Source organism: Actinia tenebrosa, unplaced genomic scaffold, assembly GCF_029948245.1.
Source record: "Actinia tenebrosa isolate PJP-AT-01 unplaced genomic scaffold, QUT_ActTen_1.0 PGA_scaffold9__36_contigs__length_13948895, whole genome shotgun sequence".
Lineage (NCBI taxonomy): Eukaryota > Metazoa > Cnidaria > Anthozoa > Actiniaria > Actiniidae > Actinia > Actinia tenebrosa.
The window spans coordinates 2,655,196-2,673,932 of NW_028292586.1; the positions used below are offsets into that span (position 1 = coordinate 2,655,196).

Genomic DNA, 18,737 nt, shown 5'->3' on the forward strand with positions numbered 1-18,737 from the left:
CACACTTCCTTTAGCTATATTTACATAGAGTAGAGTTTACAGTTTTCATTAGACCTGATGATGTTGTCGAGATGACAGCGAAACGTTGTCTTTTACAACTAGTTTTCTTTTAAATTGTATACCTAAAAGTACCTTTATCAAGTTTTTAACTCAAAACAGTCAAAAAAATACCAGTTCCTGAAAATTACTTTGAATTCTTTTCATATTTCTCTAATTTTTAAAGTGGTTTTCATTAACCCGTCAAACAAAGTGCAATAATTAGAGCGTGGTAGTCACAAAGAGACAATAAAATAATACTTCCCCGGGGGGGGGGGGGGGGTACTCCCCTATATTTGCTATACGGGTATGTGCCGCCCTATAGGGTATGGTTTTTCGGCTTTTGGGTCTGGGGTAGGGTATCATTTTTTGACATTTTGTCTGGGATAGGGTGTCCTTTTTGTCTAGGATAGGGTTAGGATTTGGTCGTTTTACTCTGGGATAGGGTTAACGATTTGGTCGTTTTTGTCTGGCGAATAGACTACGCTTTCTGACGGCACAAAAACAATAAAAACGTTAGCAAATATTGATCGCAATCTATTGACTAACCGGGTTTAGTCTGGGATAGGGTGTACAATTCTTAGTTTTAGTCTGGGGTAGGGTATGTAAAATCAAAATTTTAGGTCTGGGATAGGGTCAGGATTTTGAGGTCCTGGCGGCACACCCCTACCCAAGTTGGGGAGGTAGTACCCCCCCCGGAATACTTCCACGGATTACGGAAAAACCATATCATACATGAAACACTCAAGCTTCGTATGATTCATGACTTCTATCGTTGTATGCTTGCGGGTTATTCTATAATTGGTCCAAAGGCTTTTTTTTGCTCAGTTTATTTTGCTAGCAGTTTTTCTAACTTTATCTGCTTTTCTCATTTCTACCGCGATGCTTCTTGTTTTTGAGAATTTTTCTAACTTCTAACATAGTAAGTAGAGGGGAATGGAATAGGGAAACTCTATTGTTATAGGTTATTGTTCACTTTTTTCAAGCGTGACCGTGCACAATCCTTTGTTTTACCATTGTTTTACCGTTGTTGGCAATGGCTGAGTGAACAGACCAAAATCTTTCTTTTGGCAGCTAGTTCAAAATACTTAAAGATTTATGAGAGATATTTGAATGTTCCTTACAACAATCCCATAGAAAAAGTTTATGTTTACTTATTTTGCAATTTCGGATGAGCATAAATCAAACATATTGCACGGTCAAGACCGGTTTAACCTCACAAGCGAACAAAGACCTGATAACAATAGGTGTCCTAATTTAGACATCCCCTTCTATTGACTATGCTTCTAATAAGCCCCAATTCCAAAAACACCTCGAAAAAGAATAAGCTCCCAGGGCGTTTAATGAAGAAAATACGGTATATTTGCTGTGAAATGTGATCGTCCGGGTGAGTGTAGCCTTGAGAAAGACTGTTGTTGGTGGTGACTGACGTTTCGACAACCTGAGCGGAAGTCATCTTCAGAGTCCAGTGAGAAAACGTTTTTTACATCGTATTTTGGGTTTACATTACGGTTTTTGTTTTTCAGGGTATTGTTTAATTGCAGGGTATTGTTTAGCTTCAAATTCATTATCCTTGGTCATGATTGCTTTATTGTCTTCATACTTCAATTGCCTAGCAACGCCAAGAAAGAGTATACTGCGAGGATCAGCTCAATTTGATAAAGAGTCGATTCGATTGGCTCATGTGAAAACTAATTAACCTTTGTATTCGGCTTTAATCCATAGAGTTTAGACCAAAGGGCGGCTTCATGTTTGATCATACAATACTAACTCCTCTATAGTCTTGATTTCTACATTTCATAATACTTTGTCATAACCGAAGGCGATAGGCTATTGCTTGCTATCAATCACGTGACTTTTTGGAGTTGACTGGGGGGCAAACAAGCGGTTGACTGGGGGGCAACTAGCGGATGCTAAGTCAAAACATATCAAAATAAGTCCTCAAACTATTGTATTTGACTATTTTCACTACATCAAACCAGAAAACAAGAGATCAAAACAACCTCCAGGATTCTACAAGCCATCAAAAAAGAGCTATTACCGGAAGTGACGTCTATTGATAGCAACCTATAGACCATATGAAGAACGTCGCGGTTAAAAAACCATACATATGGATAAAATGACAATAGATTGGTCTTCCAAGCCATTAAACTAAAGCTAACCTACAAAGGAGGTGCTTTTAATACTATGGGCCATCAAAAAGCAGGTTCCAAATGGTGCGATTTTTTTTTCGACAAGACAAAATGCTTTAATCTTCCATTGTCCTACCATTCATTAGGGAAAATGCTAGTGCTTATGAAGTCAGATCACATACAGGTTTTTGCTCACTCTTTTTCCCAACAACAGCGTTATACTAACGGCCACATATATCAATCACTCCGGGTACGTATACGTTTTGCTGTGCCCATACACCACAAGATCAATACACATCTAAGTCTTCACCAACCTTCAATTGAATTTTCTAGTTGTTACTTTTTGCGATTCCAATACAGGTAAGCTTAAGGCGCGAAACACGTTGCAACATTGTGCGCATAATTGCAGGCAATATTCAAAAAAAAGTCTAATTCTAGTTCAGCAAAACTACATGCAACAAATTGCGTCCGTCTTCCGTTGGTTTCTTTGTTCGTTCGTTCCTTCTTTTCTTCGTTCCTGGCCTTTGGCGGAATGCACCAAAGTTATATAGAAATATCTTTTTAGAATACTTATTTTTGATAGTTTTACATTGTAAATATTTTGACCAATTTTTGAAATTCATCTTGGGATTTTTTTATCTCTTATAATACTCATGGGCTATCGGATTGTGTCATAGTCTATTAACTATGATTGTGTGAAGCTCCTTATAGGTCGTTTTAGGAGTTGTGCGCCAATCAATAAAGAATTTATAAACATCTCGTCCACCACACCTGCCCACTCGTTGATTTGTAACATAGGTAGGCGGTAAAAAGCAAAGGCTTGAGCAAAGGCTTGAGCGAAAATCGAAACCAGAAATTAAAGAAATTTTAAGGCCCGATAATTTTACCGTTATTTATTTATAAATTAGGGCACATCATATCTGCTGACGTCGTGAACATCACGTGGGTTTCAACCGCTCTGATGATGGTCCTATCGTTACAAACCATCGACCCATCACATGCCAGATATTTGGAAAAGCACGCTTCTAAGGCTGAAATAAAGTACGCTGTCTTCTGTGACGCGGGCTCGAGTGGGATTCGAATCAAAGTGTACGAGCTCATCGTTGGTGTTCATGCCCCGATTAAAGTCTCTGACGTCAAAGAACTCGACGTCCCTAAACCAAACAAGGCTAAACCTGGCCTCAGTGCGTTTGCAGACTCTGTCAGTGATATCGGTAGCTATCTTGATGATTTGATTGACAGTGCTAAAAAAGTGGTACCCGCTGACCGGCAGGCATCGACTCCAATCTATCTGTACGCAACCGCTGGCATGCGGTTACTGGAAGATGACGAGGTAAATATACAGCTATACCAGATATTTCAAAGGAAAAAAAAGGTTTAAAACGGGGAAAAGCGAATGACGATTGGCGATTGCAAGGCAGAAATGGGTAGAAACTAATAGCAATAGATACTAAAAAATTGCGTCCTAGAAACAGAGCTCGGGCTATATTTAGATCTTATTAACGGAGCGGGAGGTCTGTACGTCTGTAAGATTAATATGCGATCGGTCCGGTTAATACCGGAGAATCTAGACCAGTCCGCGATGCGATCTATTCAATCAGATTGCTCGATTTGCTAGTGTCCAGGCTCTAAGATTCACGGTCATATAATAAATCTTACTCTTAACGACGGCACATTTCTTTCATCACCCAGAAAAACGCGGTCATCAATGAAGTGAACCAACTCCTCTCAGATGAGAGTTTTTCTCCATTCCACTTCGAGAAAGACTTCGTAAAGATAATAAGCGGACAAGAGGAGGCCTTGTATGGATGGATTACAGTAAACTTCCTCAAGGGAATCTTCTCACAGAAGACGTCAGGCGGTTCGTGCGGCGCGCTGGATTTGGGAGGAGCGTCAACACAGAACACGTTTAGGGTGAGAATTCTAGATCATTTAGGGATAGCCTCATTTCAGCATCAAACTTCAAGAAGAGCCACGCAAAGTAGAGAATGCAGAACTTAGTTAATGCAACTCTTTAAAATTGGCCACTTTAGAAACGAGCAAGAGACCTGAGAGAGCGGTTTTGAATTTTAATCTTATTAGAAAAGACTTTTGTCATTTTGAGAAAGCATCTCAAGATTAGTTAGTCTGACAAATTTGAACATGATTGAATGAAACGAGCTAGAATTATTGTCTTTCAAAAGTGTTGAAAAGTTACAAAGAATGTATGTAAGACTACATTGTAAATTTTTTCCAGACTTTTGAAGGCTTGTAACTCTGTTTCTTTTTATCCAATTTTTTCCAATTTCCACAGACTTACAAATATTGGGGTGCTTTATCAGTTGACGAAAGGTTTTTGCTAATGAGATTAAAATTCAAAACCCCAGTCTTTTGAATTGCTCGTTTCTAAAGTGGCAAATTCCATAGACAATGAACGAATGAAAGAAACGAGCGACAGAATTTTACCCATGGGTTCCCGAGAATGCTGGAACACCTAAAAATCTATATTAGTTTTAGTCAAAACAGTGAAACTACTATATTGCGCATGCGCTACTATCTAACCAATTAGAGCGAGAGTCATATATTATCAAATTGAGCTGATATATGAAGCAACTTATGCAGCTGCAAATTGAAAGACTCTGAAAAAATTCTGAGTCTTGATTGGGATTTGAATCTTTGAAGTCTCATATGAGACTTGATAGCTCAGTGGTTAGAGCATGGCACGCCAGGGCACGGGTTCGTATCCCGTTCGAGACTCTTTTTCTGAGTCTTTCCATTTGCAGCTGCATAAGTTGCTCCATATACTGCAAGGATCAGCTCAATTTGATACATTACGACCGCAGTACAAATATATATTTCATATATCTATATTGTCATACGCAGTTATATATTATTCGTGTTATGAAACGTTTTTGCGCATATTGTTTCTTTACAGACAAGAAAAGACAGCGCACTTGTGACGTTTGAGCCAACCTTAGCCGGAAAAACTTATCCCGTGTTTGCGCACAGCTACTTGTCCTACGGAGTCAACGAAGCCAGACAATCATACTACGAATATCTGGTGACGAAGCAAGGGTCTGACTGTAAGAAGATCATCAGCCACTGTCACAACGATGGGTACGAAGAAGAAGTCAAGATAAATGACAAAGATTATCTCTTGATAGGAAAATATAACGGGGTTCTTTGTAAAAAAGCGATAAGAAATAAGATTTTCTGTAACGATCCAGACATTGAAGAATGCCCTTTTATCGTGCAGCCAAAGTTGATGGGAATTTTCTACGGATTTAGCGCCATTTATTATGCGTTAAACGATGTGGAAATGCTAAAGACGGATGACGATATTGTCACTGTACCGCAAATTAAGAATTCCACCGATACATTCTGTGCTAAACCCCTGGAAGACGTAGATACGAGCGTGTATGGCCCGGATATCATGTATGGCGTTTGTTTCCAACTCAATTATATTTACGAGCTTTTGAAGGATGGGTATAATGTACATGAGGAATTTTTCACTTTACATGTGGCAAAAGATTTAAATGGTTTTGAACTGAGTTGGGTCTTAGGAGCTATGCTCGAAGCAACCAAAGTCCTTTAAAACCATTCATTGCGCTATTCAACCACTCAACCTCGTTCCCAGTGTGCACTCTCTTCTTCCTCGGCGAGTGCGCCCTGGGAACGAAGATTTATTTTCCTGGGACTCGGAAACTTCCATGGCCAGACTCGGTACGTTTTCTTGCGTTTTCGCTTTAGTTCTTCATATTTACAACGGTTAAGAGGTTGTGGGGTTGGAGGGACATGAGGCCCTATGACGCATAGTTGGTTAAAATGTAGTGACTGATCTAAGTTGTAATGTATAGCAATTACTCTTTACTTAAGTTTTGGATGGTTAAAATTGAAATAAAGATAAATCATGAATGAAATGAAATAAACAAATGAAATCTCACTTGTCGCAAGTCAGTTTTAGATAGTCATTTATACATATATTCTCGTAGCACATGCATTATGCAGCGGTGGTTTTATATATTTATATACGATAGATGATAGGTATCAAGAGAATATGTAGGTATTCATCTTGCAGCCGGCATAGCTGGTATGTTTATCTAACGCCATTGCCGAAAATTGAGTCAATCAGAACGACGGTAATCTCCACTAGCCGTTATATGTAAATAGTCGTTATTTTAAAGAGGGTGAGGTGGTATAAAGAGCTTCTTTGTTTGCCCCGAAGAGATTCTCGACCCAAGGAAAAATTTCTCTTAAATAAAACTAACTATTAAACAAGGAGCTACTCGGTCCAATGATTTGAGAAAGAAAAGAGATTCCAATAATTTTGTCGAAGTCAATAATACTTGCCAGTTAAAGGATTTCGAAACGTCGTACAAAACAGACTTGTGTTATAATCCATCTTGAGTCAATAATGTCTTTTATTGCTGATGAAACCATAGGTTCCATGTTTGCATTGCCATATTCACCAGCTGTCGCAACTCAAAAACCAAACTTGAAAAATCTCGTTGAAGTATACCAAGAGAATATTCTCTTCAGTATACTTAATCTGAAATATCTTATCAGTTTTTTCTTCGAACACCGAAGAAAAAGAAAAAAAGACCAGCTTGACATCCAAATGTTTACGGTGTTGCTCAAAGATTATGCTTGTTCAATTGTTTCACGATTGTGGCACTTTGAAAGGACCGCGACGTTTCGACTACTACTGCTGGAAGGTGGTCATCTTATATACCGTCAGTCTGGTTCCCTTGTTTACAGTGTTGGTGCTAGCTTGAACCGCTTTCTGTTGGACCAGATTCTTCGAAGTGCATTAATCAAACTGTTATACTGTTTATGTTATCTTCTTTATTTTTGAACGACCAACTCTTTCCCCTCAGTGCCATTTCTTGATTTTAGTATTACAAGGCAGTAAAAATGGATCGGAACTATACGAAAAACGCCGACTCCACGGCTTATTGCGAAAATACAGCTCTGGAATCCCAGTCTACCATAGCAATTTTGGCTGCAGTCGCTGCTCTACTCATCCTTCTCTCAGTGCTTGGAAATGGCCTTGTAATATTCTCTGTCTACAGAACCGAAAGTTTACAGACTCCGACAGTATTCTTCTTGACTTCTTTAGCCATGGTGGATTTTTTAACTGGGTTATTTGTCATCCCTACTTGGTCCATACGCCTAATTTTGGATTTTCGAAAGCCTTCTCATCCCTTTTCTATTTTTACAGAATCGTTAACTTTATTGACAATGGCTGCATCAAAGTTCAACCTTTGTGCTGTAACTTTGGATCGTTATTTTGCTATAATTCACACAATGAAGTATAACCTCATAGTTACAAGAAACCGAACTTTTGAAGTTATCATCGCAGTTTGGGTATTATCCTTTTTTACCGGTATATTCCGTCCATTCTTTAACGACCAAAAAAGACTTGTGTATATTTGTTCCATTGCTGTTATTGCCGTTATCCCCTTCACTATCATAACAATTTCCTATACTAGAATTTTCCTCGTTGCGAGAGTCCAAGCTAGACGAGTTGCTGCAGAAAATAGAGGTGTTTCTCCCGTATCTAATAGAAACACAAAAGCGGCCAAAACTGTAGCATTAGTTATTCTTATATTATAGTTTTTGGTGGACTCGAGTTTCGCCATGTTTCTTTATTCAGTGTTTGTAACAATTTGAGGTCTCGATTTCGTTTTGCAGCTGTTGCTGTTGTTCTTGCTTTTACGAGCAGCGTTTGGAATCCATCAATCTATACTCTGAGATATAAAACGTTTCGACAGTCTTTCAAAAAAATAATATGCAAAACGAGGGTTTGAAGATCTTATCGAACAGGAAAAAGAGCAGCTAGTCTAAAAGTCTAAAATGAAAAAATCTAAATATATTGACGATTGTACATAAGTGTTTCTGTTAACTTTAATACATCAGCAAAAAAAAAGTTCTGAATCATTGAAATTTTAGTTCAGGAGTTAATTTTTTAAATTTATTTCAACTTGTATTTTTCCTTGATTCTTTAAAAATAACGACATGGAGGCAAAAAAGTATTCAGAACTTGCCAAAATATACACTTCCAAATAAAGGGATTTCAAAAGAAAAGGACAATAATGTCCATACGAATTTATTGATTTAAGTTTCCATGATTTTTCCAAAAAAAAGAAGAAGCTGAGACCGAAATGGCACATGGGAAGTATGTTAATTAGATGCATGCTGTGACCGGCGACCCGTGACGTCATCCACTGTTATCAGTACGCGTTTGGCATTCTAAACCGACTGCATAGATGGCGCATTTCGGTCTCAGCTTTTATGTTCTATGTTTCTCAACCCGACAACGATTCTTCAATTGAGTGTATATATACACCTACTTGCAAGAACGTTGTCATACGAAAATAGAACATTAGGGATTTAGTGGGATAGGAATTATATTAAAAAACAAAAGAAGATCACTGAAGCTGAACTTTTTCTTTTGTCTTTTAATGTATTCCTTTCTCACTAAATTACTAATGTTCTATTCTTGTATGACAACCTTCTTGCAAGTAGGTGTATAGAGAGAGATAAAATGACTAAGATGAAAATCAAGCTCTGTACAAAAAAAATCATAAGACCGAAACTAAGGAAGAAACGGGTAATTTTTTTCCCGGACACGTAACTTACACTATGTTTATAAAATACTGATGAAAGTTGTTTTAATAAACTATTGTAGACAATGGAAATACATTTTTGTTCATGTTCTACGGTGTACAAGTCATCGTAAAAATTGAGCACAAAACGAACGGAACGATCTTTTACATCATTCTGATAAACAGAACTGTCTTAAACTTTGAAAAAATAATGGAATATTACCTGATAGAGGGGTCCGAAACCGTCCATTGAGGCTTGGACAATAATCCAATAAAACGGAACACAAAAGTAATGCCGCAGTGCAAGGAACAAAACGCTCGTTCTTTTTTTAAAAACGCTTGACACAGATTGATAAAACGCATGATAAGTTTTATTTTAAACACTTTTTCTACCAGTGACAGTGGGCTCCCTGTAAAAGATTGTCGCAAGCTCGATTCACAAAGTCCATATTGAATTTGAAATGCAAAATGAGGATGGTGTTCTTTCTCAGCCATGCCGCCAAGGATCAGAACGCCCTTCCACCTAGTCTGCGTAGCCAAGGCGCTTTTTGAACTTCGGCTAATTTGCACTTCTATAGGAAAGGACAAAGCATGCCGTATTCAAAGAAGATTATCTCCAAATAAATTTAGTCAAAATATATAATTTAATACTTCAACTAACAGTTCTAAGGCACAAAAATAATCGTTCAAAGTTTGGTTACGAAATACCTTTTGGTTTTTCTTGGAACGAATTTTGGAATTCACTAATTTCACGCTCTCGCGTCCCGTTTTTTTAAAATTTAATTTAATTTAATTTAATTTTTGCGGCTTTAGAGCACGTGGAATGCACGTTTTAATTTTTACCACTGTTGCCCTGCACTCGAGAACAAAATATAATGAAAATTAATAGCGCGCAGCACACTGATTCTAAAATTAGCTTAAAGATTCGGACAAACATTGCATTCTGTTTAACCGCCACGAGGATTATACGAACCGATTTTATTATTTTTACTTAAAGTTACAATAATAACCCATGTAAACTAAGATCAACTGCGATCGGCTGTGAAAATTATCTGCTGAAAGTAAACTTGTAAGTTTGTTTGTCCGAATTTCGCCTTTGTCTTCGTTTTTATGACGTCAAGGTTGCGCTGCGCTATTGAAATTAAGCTTTTTTTTAAATATAACAGTCGTACCACGACTGTCTGACTTTCCTTGATAACAGACCTGATTCCGTGAACCAAAAACCAAGAGACAATACAAAACCGTGGTATCATATTGATAGATACTCGTGATATTTTGAAAGTTCTCTAATTTGGACTCGCCTAAGTTCTCGTCCAATTTTGAAAACTTTCAGACTGCATCACTACGCGCACCTATCAATTCCGAATTGTACTCGAGATCGATCGTGCGACTCGTGTTATTATCTTACTGTAGTCCATATGATTTAGACCAGACGCGGCCGTAATAATGATAAAATTGACGTCGTCTGTCATATCTACATCATACAATACACCACACCTAGAACATGTGCTATTTAAAATAAAAATTGAAAAATATTTAAATGTTACACGTTGACTAGTACTTTTTATTTCACGGGTTAGATACCTTCGCTCTACACCAGTTTTTCATTATTCTACTATCCAATAAGGATAAGGCTGTCGACAAGGCTAGTGCTTATAAAGTCAGACCACAGACAGGCAGCTTGGTAAGTGTTCTTCCCATCACTGCATCGTCATACTAAGGGCCACGTAAGGATCAAGGGACATCGAATTCAATCGAATTTCAGTTGGTTTAGAGGTACCAGTACAGGTAAGCGTATGGTTCAGTAAATTGTTCCAATATCTTTTTTTGGATTTGTTTCCCCTTATCAAATTTAAAGGAAAAACTGCTTGAATTTTCAAAGTTAAGCGACGCTTGTCAGAATAAAACAGTTTGCAGGCTGAAGCTCTTGATAAGGAGTCGCAAGAATTATTTACTGTTACACGGTTAGCTCAGTTGGTAAGAGCGTCGGCCGGTCTGTTGTAAGGGAGGTCATGGTTCGATTCCCGATGCCGGAATAACACTGAGAGGCTTAATATAACCTCTCTGCCTTTGTGATTACTTCTACAAATAGTTAGACTTTAGAAATAGTTTGGCTCGAATCAACACTTTAAAGTGCTTATAAGCCTTTACACAATATTTTCAGAATTGATTCTTTAGATAGTGGATAGTTGATTGTGAAAATATTACGTCATTTGAATGTCGGGTCTTTGAGATACGAAGGTTTATATTCCCAATATGTTAATGACTATGACGTAACATAAGGGATCATTTAATATACAGCACTGCACTCGTTCTGGAATACAGTATTTTAAAAGCATCCCCCTTTTATTCGTGACTCACGTAAAGGTTCTCACAAATTTATTTTCAAAAAATGTCCAGCGTTCAATATTAAAAATTGCCACAAAATAACTAAAATTCCTTATGTTACGTCATAGTCATTAACATATTGGAAATATAAACCTTCGTATCTCAAAGACCCGACATTCAAATAACGAATTATTTTCACAATCAACTATTCACTATCTAAAGAATCAATTCTGAAAATATTGTGTAAAGGCTTATAAGCACTTTAAGAAACGAGTTGTTGCATGCTGGCAAGTTTGCTGCATGTTCAACGAGTGCCTGCAAATAAGAAACGAGTTCCTGCATGTGAAATGAGAAATCACTTGCTGCATGTTAGGTGAGTTTCTCTTTTAAAAAGGAGTTGCTGCATGCTAGACGCGAGCTGCTTCAATTAAAAGACGAGATGCTGCGTGCTAGACGAGTTGCTGTAAATAAAAAACGAGTTGCTGCATGCTAGACGAGTTGCTGTAAATAAGAAACGAGTTGCTGCATGCTAGACGAGTTACTGTAAATAAGAAACGCGTTACTGCATGTTACACGAGTTGGTGTAAATGAGAAATGTCCTTCGTTGCCACCGTAAAAACCAAAGACTTCAGCAGAAACTGAATAGACCCAGCGCCCGATTGTACGAGGCCTGGATAGCGCTATCCGACGGATAAATCTTATCTAGTGGATAAATTTATTGGATAACAGCATCGACTTATCCATTGGATAAGGATTTATCCGCCGGATAGCGCTATCCAGGCTTCGTACAACCGGGCCCAGAATATTAAAAAAAAATTCAAAACCCGATATTTTTACTGATTTTCATTTGTAGTAATAAATTGACGACAGTTTTATTTTAAAGGTTGTCACAGGCCACGTCATCGATCTCTGCTGACATCATGAATATCACGTGGGTTTCTACCGTTCTCATGATGGTCCTATTGTTTCAAACTTTCGACCAATCACATGCCAGATATATGAAAAGGTCTACTTTTAAGGCTGTAGAGAAGTACGCTGTCTTCTGTGACGCGGGCTCAAGTGGGACTCGAATCAAGGTGTACAAGCTAGTCGTTGGTGTTCATGACCCGATTGAAGTCTCTGATGTCAAAGAACTCGACGTCCCTAAACCTAACAAGGCTAAACCTGGCCTCAGTGCGTTTGCAGACTCCGTCAGTGATATCGGTAGCTATCTTGATGATTTGATTGACAGTGCTAAAAACGTGGTACCCGCTGACCGCCAGTCATCGACTCCAATCTATCTGTACGCAACCGCTGGCATGAGGTTACTGGAAGATGACGAGGTATTTTTAAATATATGCTAAATAATTACAATATTTTTAAAATGCCTTACTTATAGTTAAATATATTTTGTGGTCATAACTAGATCCCTAACTAGAGACGTTCAGTGATTTGCCTTAAAAACATGGACTATAGCTTGTAGGGTGGACAAACTATATTATGTATTATATAATACTCGGGGAGAAAACGATTTTTTCATACTAAAACACTCTTGAATGTTTGGAAAACGCACTAAAATGTACGCATACAGCGACATGGATTAAATACCACACACGGTTTTCAATTTTCGACGATTTCTCAGTAAAACGAATCCTAATCGATTTAAAGTATCCCATTTTTGTAGAGAAACTCTAAGTGCATGGTTCTCCGCTGTTAATTGACATCAATTTGACGTGTTTGTCTTCTTTCGCGCAAAAAATACGAACAACTCTCTTTTGTTTGAGTTTGCGTACCAACATGGCGACGTATCATTGTTAGAAACATGTCAAGGGATTTTGAGTCACGTGGTTGAAATTCAATAATCATAATTAGTAAAAGGACAATTAATGAATATGTATTTGATTCTAGCTTCGAATTCTAGTGCAGTTTTCGTATCACTGTGAAAAGTTCACGGCACGAACACGGTCGTGACACAGCAAGGGATACGCCAGACCAATCACATTGCACGAGAATTTACTCTCCATCCAATCAATCACGGTCACGCCAAGGTCAAGGCAATGCAAGACCAATCATATTTGCGTGAAAAAAATCAGCCATTGAAAATTCTAGAAAGCATCACGGTCACGGCACGTCACGCTTACGGCACTGAACTTTTCACAGTCATACGAAAACTGCTCTATACACACGCACTCTCACGCACACACACACAAGGTTTTCAAGCCATCATATCTTGTCGCAGGGTTTTAACGGTTTTAGCACCATTTTCTACAGAGCTTATTGCCTATACTGAAGGGCGATAGGGTTTGTACAGAGCTTGGGATACCTTTGTATTAATGATAGCGCATTCCTTTCATTACCCAGAAAAACGCGGTCATCAATGAAGTGAACAAGCTCCTCTCAGATAAAACCTTTTCTCCATTCCACTTCGAGAAGGAGTTCGTAAAGATAATAAGCGGACAAGAGGAGGCTTTATATGGATGGATTACTGTAAACTTCCTCAAGGGAATCTTCTCGCAGAAGACGTCAGGCGGGTCGTACGGCGCGCTTGATTTGGGAGGAGCGTCAACCCAAAATACATTTAGGGTAAGACTGAACTTATACTCGAATTTTACACGCACAGAAACTCTAGCGCGCTAAATTCAAATAGACCTATCTGTTTCTGTATTTGTACCAAACCAATGTGTGCAGTTTTTAATTATATAGTGAGCAATTCATTCAGCATTAGCCTATGTCACGGTCGAGGGACAAATCCCGGGGTTGTAAAAGGGCTGACCAATCACCCCCCTTTTGCTCAAATTTCTCAGTATATCGTCAGTAACAGTCACCCCCTTTCTTTTCCTCGAATTCCTGGTAAAACATTGGTAATCGTCACCTCCTTCTAAAATTCCTGGACCGTTCCTGATGCCAAATAAAAGAATATACAATTTCAACAATGTAAACACTTTGTAATTCCACGGACTTCACTGGAACACATGAATATTTAAGCAAAATCGCTGGTTGTTGTCTGAGCAACATTAAAAAAAAAAAACTTTTTTGCGCATTTTGTTTCTTTACAGACAAAAAAAGACAGCGCACTTGTGACGTTTGAGCCAACCTTAGCCGGAAAAACCTATGCTGTGTTTGCGCACAGCTACTTGTCCTACGGAGTTGACCAAGCCAGACAATCATACTACGAATATCTGGTGACGAAGCAAGGCTCTGACTGAGCAGCAGTAAGGGGGACTCGCGACCGCCTCCGCGAAAGCCCCGAATAACACGGGTATTACAGGCGTTAAAACGAACGGAATGCCGACGGCGGCCTTGGCGAATGCCTCCTTACTGCTGCTCTTTTAGGTAACTCAAACGATGGTTAAGATCTGCCTGTTATATATGGATGCAATTAAGAGCATTAAGAACAAGACTGTGCGTAAGCTCAGGACTCAGGTGTTGAATAATCTCGATGCCGACTTTGCCTTTACAACATTCATGGAAGGTGATACAGATGAAACGATGACCGATGAAAGAGCAGCAAGAATAATCGACTTAATACCTGACGGAAATTACCGTTTGGAGTTAACTTTCATAAAATACATGGATGGCGAGTGGATCATTGAAAAGGGACGTAATCCTATTAGAGCGTCCGGAAAGAAGAACCTATTCGTTTTGAACCAAGATACGCACCCAGGAGCATTGGTAGGAATTGATATGATGTTCTACGAAGTGGCTTACCCTGTTACCGTAGTCATTTACGGGGCGTATGAATTGAAAACGCCCGACACAAAGAAGTTGAAACCAATGAGACATCCTGGTAATTGCGTAGGTAAGTTAGTAAGGGAGTTCTTTGAAGATTCCTCCCGTGGTGGTAAGCTCACCTTAAAGAGGCGAGAAGCCATTAGGAAATGGGAGAACGCCACTTATAAGGCAGGAGCTACTATTGCCAACATTAAAAAGTTGGAAACAGCGTTGGAACGACGCATCCACGTAAAGGATATCACAGACGGGTTCATTTACTCCGGAACTCATAAGTACGGAGGTCGTGGTGCTCCCATAGTCATTTACCAACACAATGCACACGCCTGGCGGGAACTAAGGTTTCCCAAGAAGAAGGAAATCAAGGTCTACGAGACGTCTCCGTTAGCAGATCTGATTCATGAGAATTCTATCTGGTTAATGGATGCAAACGGATCCCAGTTTATGACACAAGATGGTACTTTATACAGGCCCGAGATAGAACAACAACGCATACAGAGTGCTTGTGAGTCTTTGGGAGAGGATTTCTCCGAGGAAGTACTTAGTTCCCGTAGCCTAGATTTCTTAGCAGCCAAAAAGAGGAATGGTTGGAAATCTACTCCAGTGGAGTTTCAGGACATAGCCAAAGCCTGCGTAGAACACGGTCACGGTGGTTTATGGAACATGGAATACGACGAAGGTCAGTACGTCTCCTTGGATATGAAACATTGTTACCCTGCTTCTTTTAAAGGGCTAGGAGATTGTAAAGAGTACTATGACCGTTACGGACATCCCGACTCGCAATTCTTCCGTGTTGCTTTGCCGGGTCATTACGACGCTCCAGCAACTGGGTTCGTACGCCTAACCAGCTGGAAGCTTGCCAAAGGATTACATCCCATCATTTACGCCTGGTACGGAAAACACCTCCAAGAAAAGGAATGGATTCCTGTGCCGCTTTTGAAGTTCTTAGAAGAGCGCGAACTTCTCACCTACGTAGCCCACGAAGCCATACTGTGTCACAGTGCCTTTACCAAATGGTTACCAGAAGACAATGCTACCGCCCGCATAGTGATAGGCAAGTTCACTCAGGGCGCAAAGGAAGGTGAGAAGCACATGCAGCGACGCTTGGTAACCGACGAAGGCGAATTGAGCTTCCTTATCAAACGTGCTCACGACGCAGGAACAATGGTTTCCTTAGAAAAGTGGAATTACTTCATCGAAGACGAACAGAAAGAACACCAATGGAATGCTTTATGCTACTACCAAGATCATAGACCGCAGTATTACCACCTGCGTGCTAGCATGCTCTCCTACGCGCACATCAATCTCCTAGCAATGCTCTTAAGGTTCGATAAAGAAGATATCCCGCGTGTAGCTACTGACTCTTTGTACGTGAAACCTGAGGTGTTAGAAAAGATGCAAGAGTTCTACACCGAAGACGAATTAGCGGAGAGCGGGCAATGGCGGGTAAAAGATGAGGAGATTAAGGCATGGAGGGAAAGAGTTACCTACCATGGTGACCACACGAAAGGTAAAGTAGAACCTACAAAGGAACCTTTACCAAGTGTCACAGACCCTATTTCTTACAATCGCTTCTCTTACCTTTACGGAACGGGAGGCAGCGGTAAAACGACGCGGGTATTGCAGCTGTTCCCCAAAGTAAAGGTGTTAACTCCTACCCATCGTTTAGAACGTGAACTATGCAGCCTTGGATACGATGCACAGACTTACCATAGCTTCTTCCGCTGGAATGGCCAAAAATGGGTTCCTGAAGCAATCCACGACATCCCACCAATAATACTTTGGGATGAGATCTGTACTGTGCCGCTGGAAATCTTAAAAGAGTTCGTAGAATTCTTAAAAGGTAAATCCCAGGTGATCTTTGCAGGCGATCCATGCCAGCCTCCTCCAATAGCCGGAGAGATGCCCCACGAATGGCTAAAGGGGTTCGTAGACCATGCGGAGGAAATCAACACAGACTACCGCAGCAAGGATCAAGTAAGAAACCTGAAAGCGGAATTGAGGGGCCTCAGTGACGCCGAGCAATGCAAAACACTGCGCAAACGTGTACGAGCGAAGAAATACGAGGACTTCCTTTACACATGGCATCCAAAGGATCTGGTGCTGAGCAGCAAACGCGCAGCACAGTCTCGCATACAAAAGGATTTGCTAAATATACACCGAGAGCGCTTCCCTACGCATCCCGTACCTGTTTGTTATAAACCCCACGACACCCGCATGCAAAAAAGAGACGTCTGGGTACCTGGTACCGACATCCAACTGCAGAACGCAGTAACGCACGATAAAGCCTGGGTGCCCATAGAAAAGGTGGAAAAAATAACCTCCCATCCAGACTGGCGCTTGGGTTATTGCATGACAGTCCACAGCGCGCAAGGGCTTACCATAAAAGAAACCTTATGGATCATAGACCAGCGGCTGTGTTGGAGCAACCTTATCTACACCGCCGTAAGTCGTGTGGAGTATGCCAAACAGTTAAAAAGAGCCTGGGGTCCGCAATTGCGTTACGATAAGACGCCAGAAGACATAGCCAAAGAGAATATCGCCAAGAAACTCCTTCGCTACAAGCGGCACGACGAAGAAAAAAATATGACGTTCGACCTATGCGTGGACGACGTCTATAAGAAAGGGGCAAGGTGTGCCAAATGTAACATACCTCTACTATGGAGGTTTGACCCAAATGACGATCAGCAGTTCTCCGTGGATCGTATCAACAACAAACGCGGGCATTGCAGAGGCAACGTAAGACTGACATGCCTAGAGTGCAATCGGGCGCGTGGAGCTGCGCTACTCTGAGTCTTTGGGGACTATGAGCAGCTCTTCCTTGACGAATCCACGACTTGGGCCATCTAGGTAATACAACACGGGTTGCCCCTCCTTGGTGACGGACTTCGAAATCTCATACGTTTCCAGGGACCAGTTAGGATCCGTGGCTCTCTTACTGCCACCTTCGAGTTCCCCCGGCTGATAGAGGTATCTGACCACTATGTTGCGGGGTAGCTTTTTTTCCTTCAGTCCGACCGCCCTTGAACTTCTGACGTAGGACTTGTGTTCCACGTGTTTCTTTTTTATGGCATCCTTGGGTTTCATTCCCGTAGCCCTGGCCGCCTCGTTGTTCAAAGCCGCGACGACCTGGGGGAGCCTCTGAGTCCATTCCCTGTTGCGTTTGGACGGATCTTCCAGCTCTTTCCAATACTGGTACCCAAAGAGGCGCTCGGCCAAGGTCTTATTAAATCTTTCGACAATGCTCTGACCCCTGTGGTACTCAGCTTCGGCTCTCCTAATTTTAGTGCTGTGGTCTTTCAGGGTCTTAGTAACCACGCCCATGAACTCCGTCCCCGCATCCACTTGCAGCAGCTTGGGCCATTTCAAGACGCGCTTATAAATCCTACCTAGGGCTTCTGCGACTTCCCCAGAATCCTTGCTGGTTATGGGTTCGGCGTCCTTGTATCTGCTTGCGATATCAACTACGGTCAAAGCGTATCTATAGGTCTTTCTTCTCACCTTGTCGTGCGGTAAGAAAAGCAAATCTGCCTGATGAACCTCGTTGGGGGTATTTACGGTGAAGCTGGGCCTGGGAATGTACTTAGGCACGGGAAGATAAACCTGCCAGAGGGTTTGTTTTCTTAGCCAGTTCTTAGCCGTTTCTTCTGATACCCTGGCCGCGGTCGCGAGTTTCTTGATAGCTGACGCTCCTCTCCAATAGCCTTCGGGCCCATAGTAAATCCTCTTGAGTTTGTTCTCTACGCGGCCCATTATATGAATTCCAGGATGAGATTGATCTTGCGTCCGTTGAAATCCACCGTCTTTCCGTCCACTTTAATGGTGATGTTTATGCTTTCTACCAAATGAGACAAGTCATAGCTCAAAGAAATGGGAGTGTATTCTACTGGGTCAAATGGATTTCCTTTGGGCAGGAATTTGGACATAAGAGAAGACTTTTCTCCAT

At 40.6% G+C, this 18,737-nt stretch overlaps 3 protein-coding genes across 3 annotated transcripts; all 3 read left to right on the top strand.

The window, feature by feature from the left end:
- Positions 1–312: 312 nt before the first annotated feature.
- On the top strand, positions 313–6,090 carry LOC116307079 (ectonucleoside triphosphate diphosphohydrolase 1). The gene is made up of 3 exons (XM_031717221.2): positions 313–3,501; positions 3,861–4,082; positions 5,083–6,090. The coding sequence occupies exons 1-3, from the start codon at positions 3,130–3,132 to the stop codon at positions 5,740–5,742; spliced, it is 1,254 nt and encodes a 417-aa protein (XP_031573081.1). The 5' UTR covers positions 313–3,129; the 3' UTR covers positions 5,743–6,090.
- Positions 6,091–7,061: 971 nt separating this feature from the next.
- On the top strand, positions 7,062–7,763 carry LOC148904481 (beta-2 adrenergic receptor-like). The gene has a single exon (XM_089024974.1). The coding sequence runs from the start codon at positions 7,062–7,064 to the stop codon at positions 7,761–7,763; it is 702 nt and encodes a 233-aa protein (XP_088881100.1).
- Positions 7,764–12,003: 4,240 nt separating this feature from the next.
- Positions 12,004–14,268, top strand: LOC116307083 (ectonucleoside triphosphate diphosphohydrolase 1-like). Its single transcript, XM_031717223.1, has 3 exons — positions 12,004–12,405; positions 13,424–13,645; positions 14,119–14,268. The coding sequence occupies exons 1-3, from the start codon at positions 12,004–12,006 to the stop codon at positions 14,266–14,268; spliced, it is 774 nt and encodes a 257-aa protein (XP_031573083.1).
- Positions 14,269–18,737: the final 4,469 nt, after the last annotated feature.

Coding starts and splice junctions, on each gene's coding strand:
- LOC116307079 (XM_031717221.2), top strand. CDS start 3,130: ATGATGGTCCTATCGTTACAAACCATCGACCCATCACATGCCAGATAT. Junction 3,502..3,860: donor GGTTACTGGAAGATGACGAG/GTAAATATACAG, acceptor TTCATCACCCAG/AAAAACGCGGTCATCAATGA. Junction 4,083..5,082: donor CAACACAGAACACGTTTAGG/GTGAGAATTCTA, acceptor GTTTCTTTACAG/ACAAGAAAAGACAGCGCACT.
- LOC148904481 (XM_089024974.1), top strand. CDS start 7,062: ATGGATCGGAACTATACGAAAAACGCCGACTCCACGGCTTATTGCGAA.
- LOC116307083 (XM_031717223.1), top strand. CDS start 12,004: ATGAATATCACGTGGGTTTCTACCGTTCTCATGATGGTCCTATTGTTT. Junction 12,406..13,423: donor GGTTACTGGAAGATGACGAG/GTATTTTTAAAT, acceptor TTCATTACCCAG/AAAAACGCGGTCATCAATGA. Junction 13,646..14,118: donor CAACCCAAAATACATTTAGG/GTAAGACTGAAC, acceptor GTTTCTTTACAG/ACAAAAAAAGACAGCGCACT.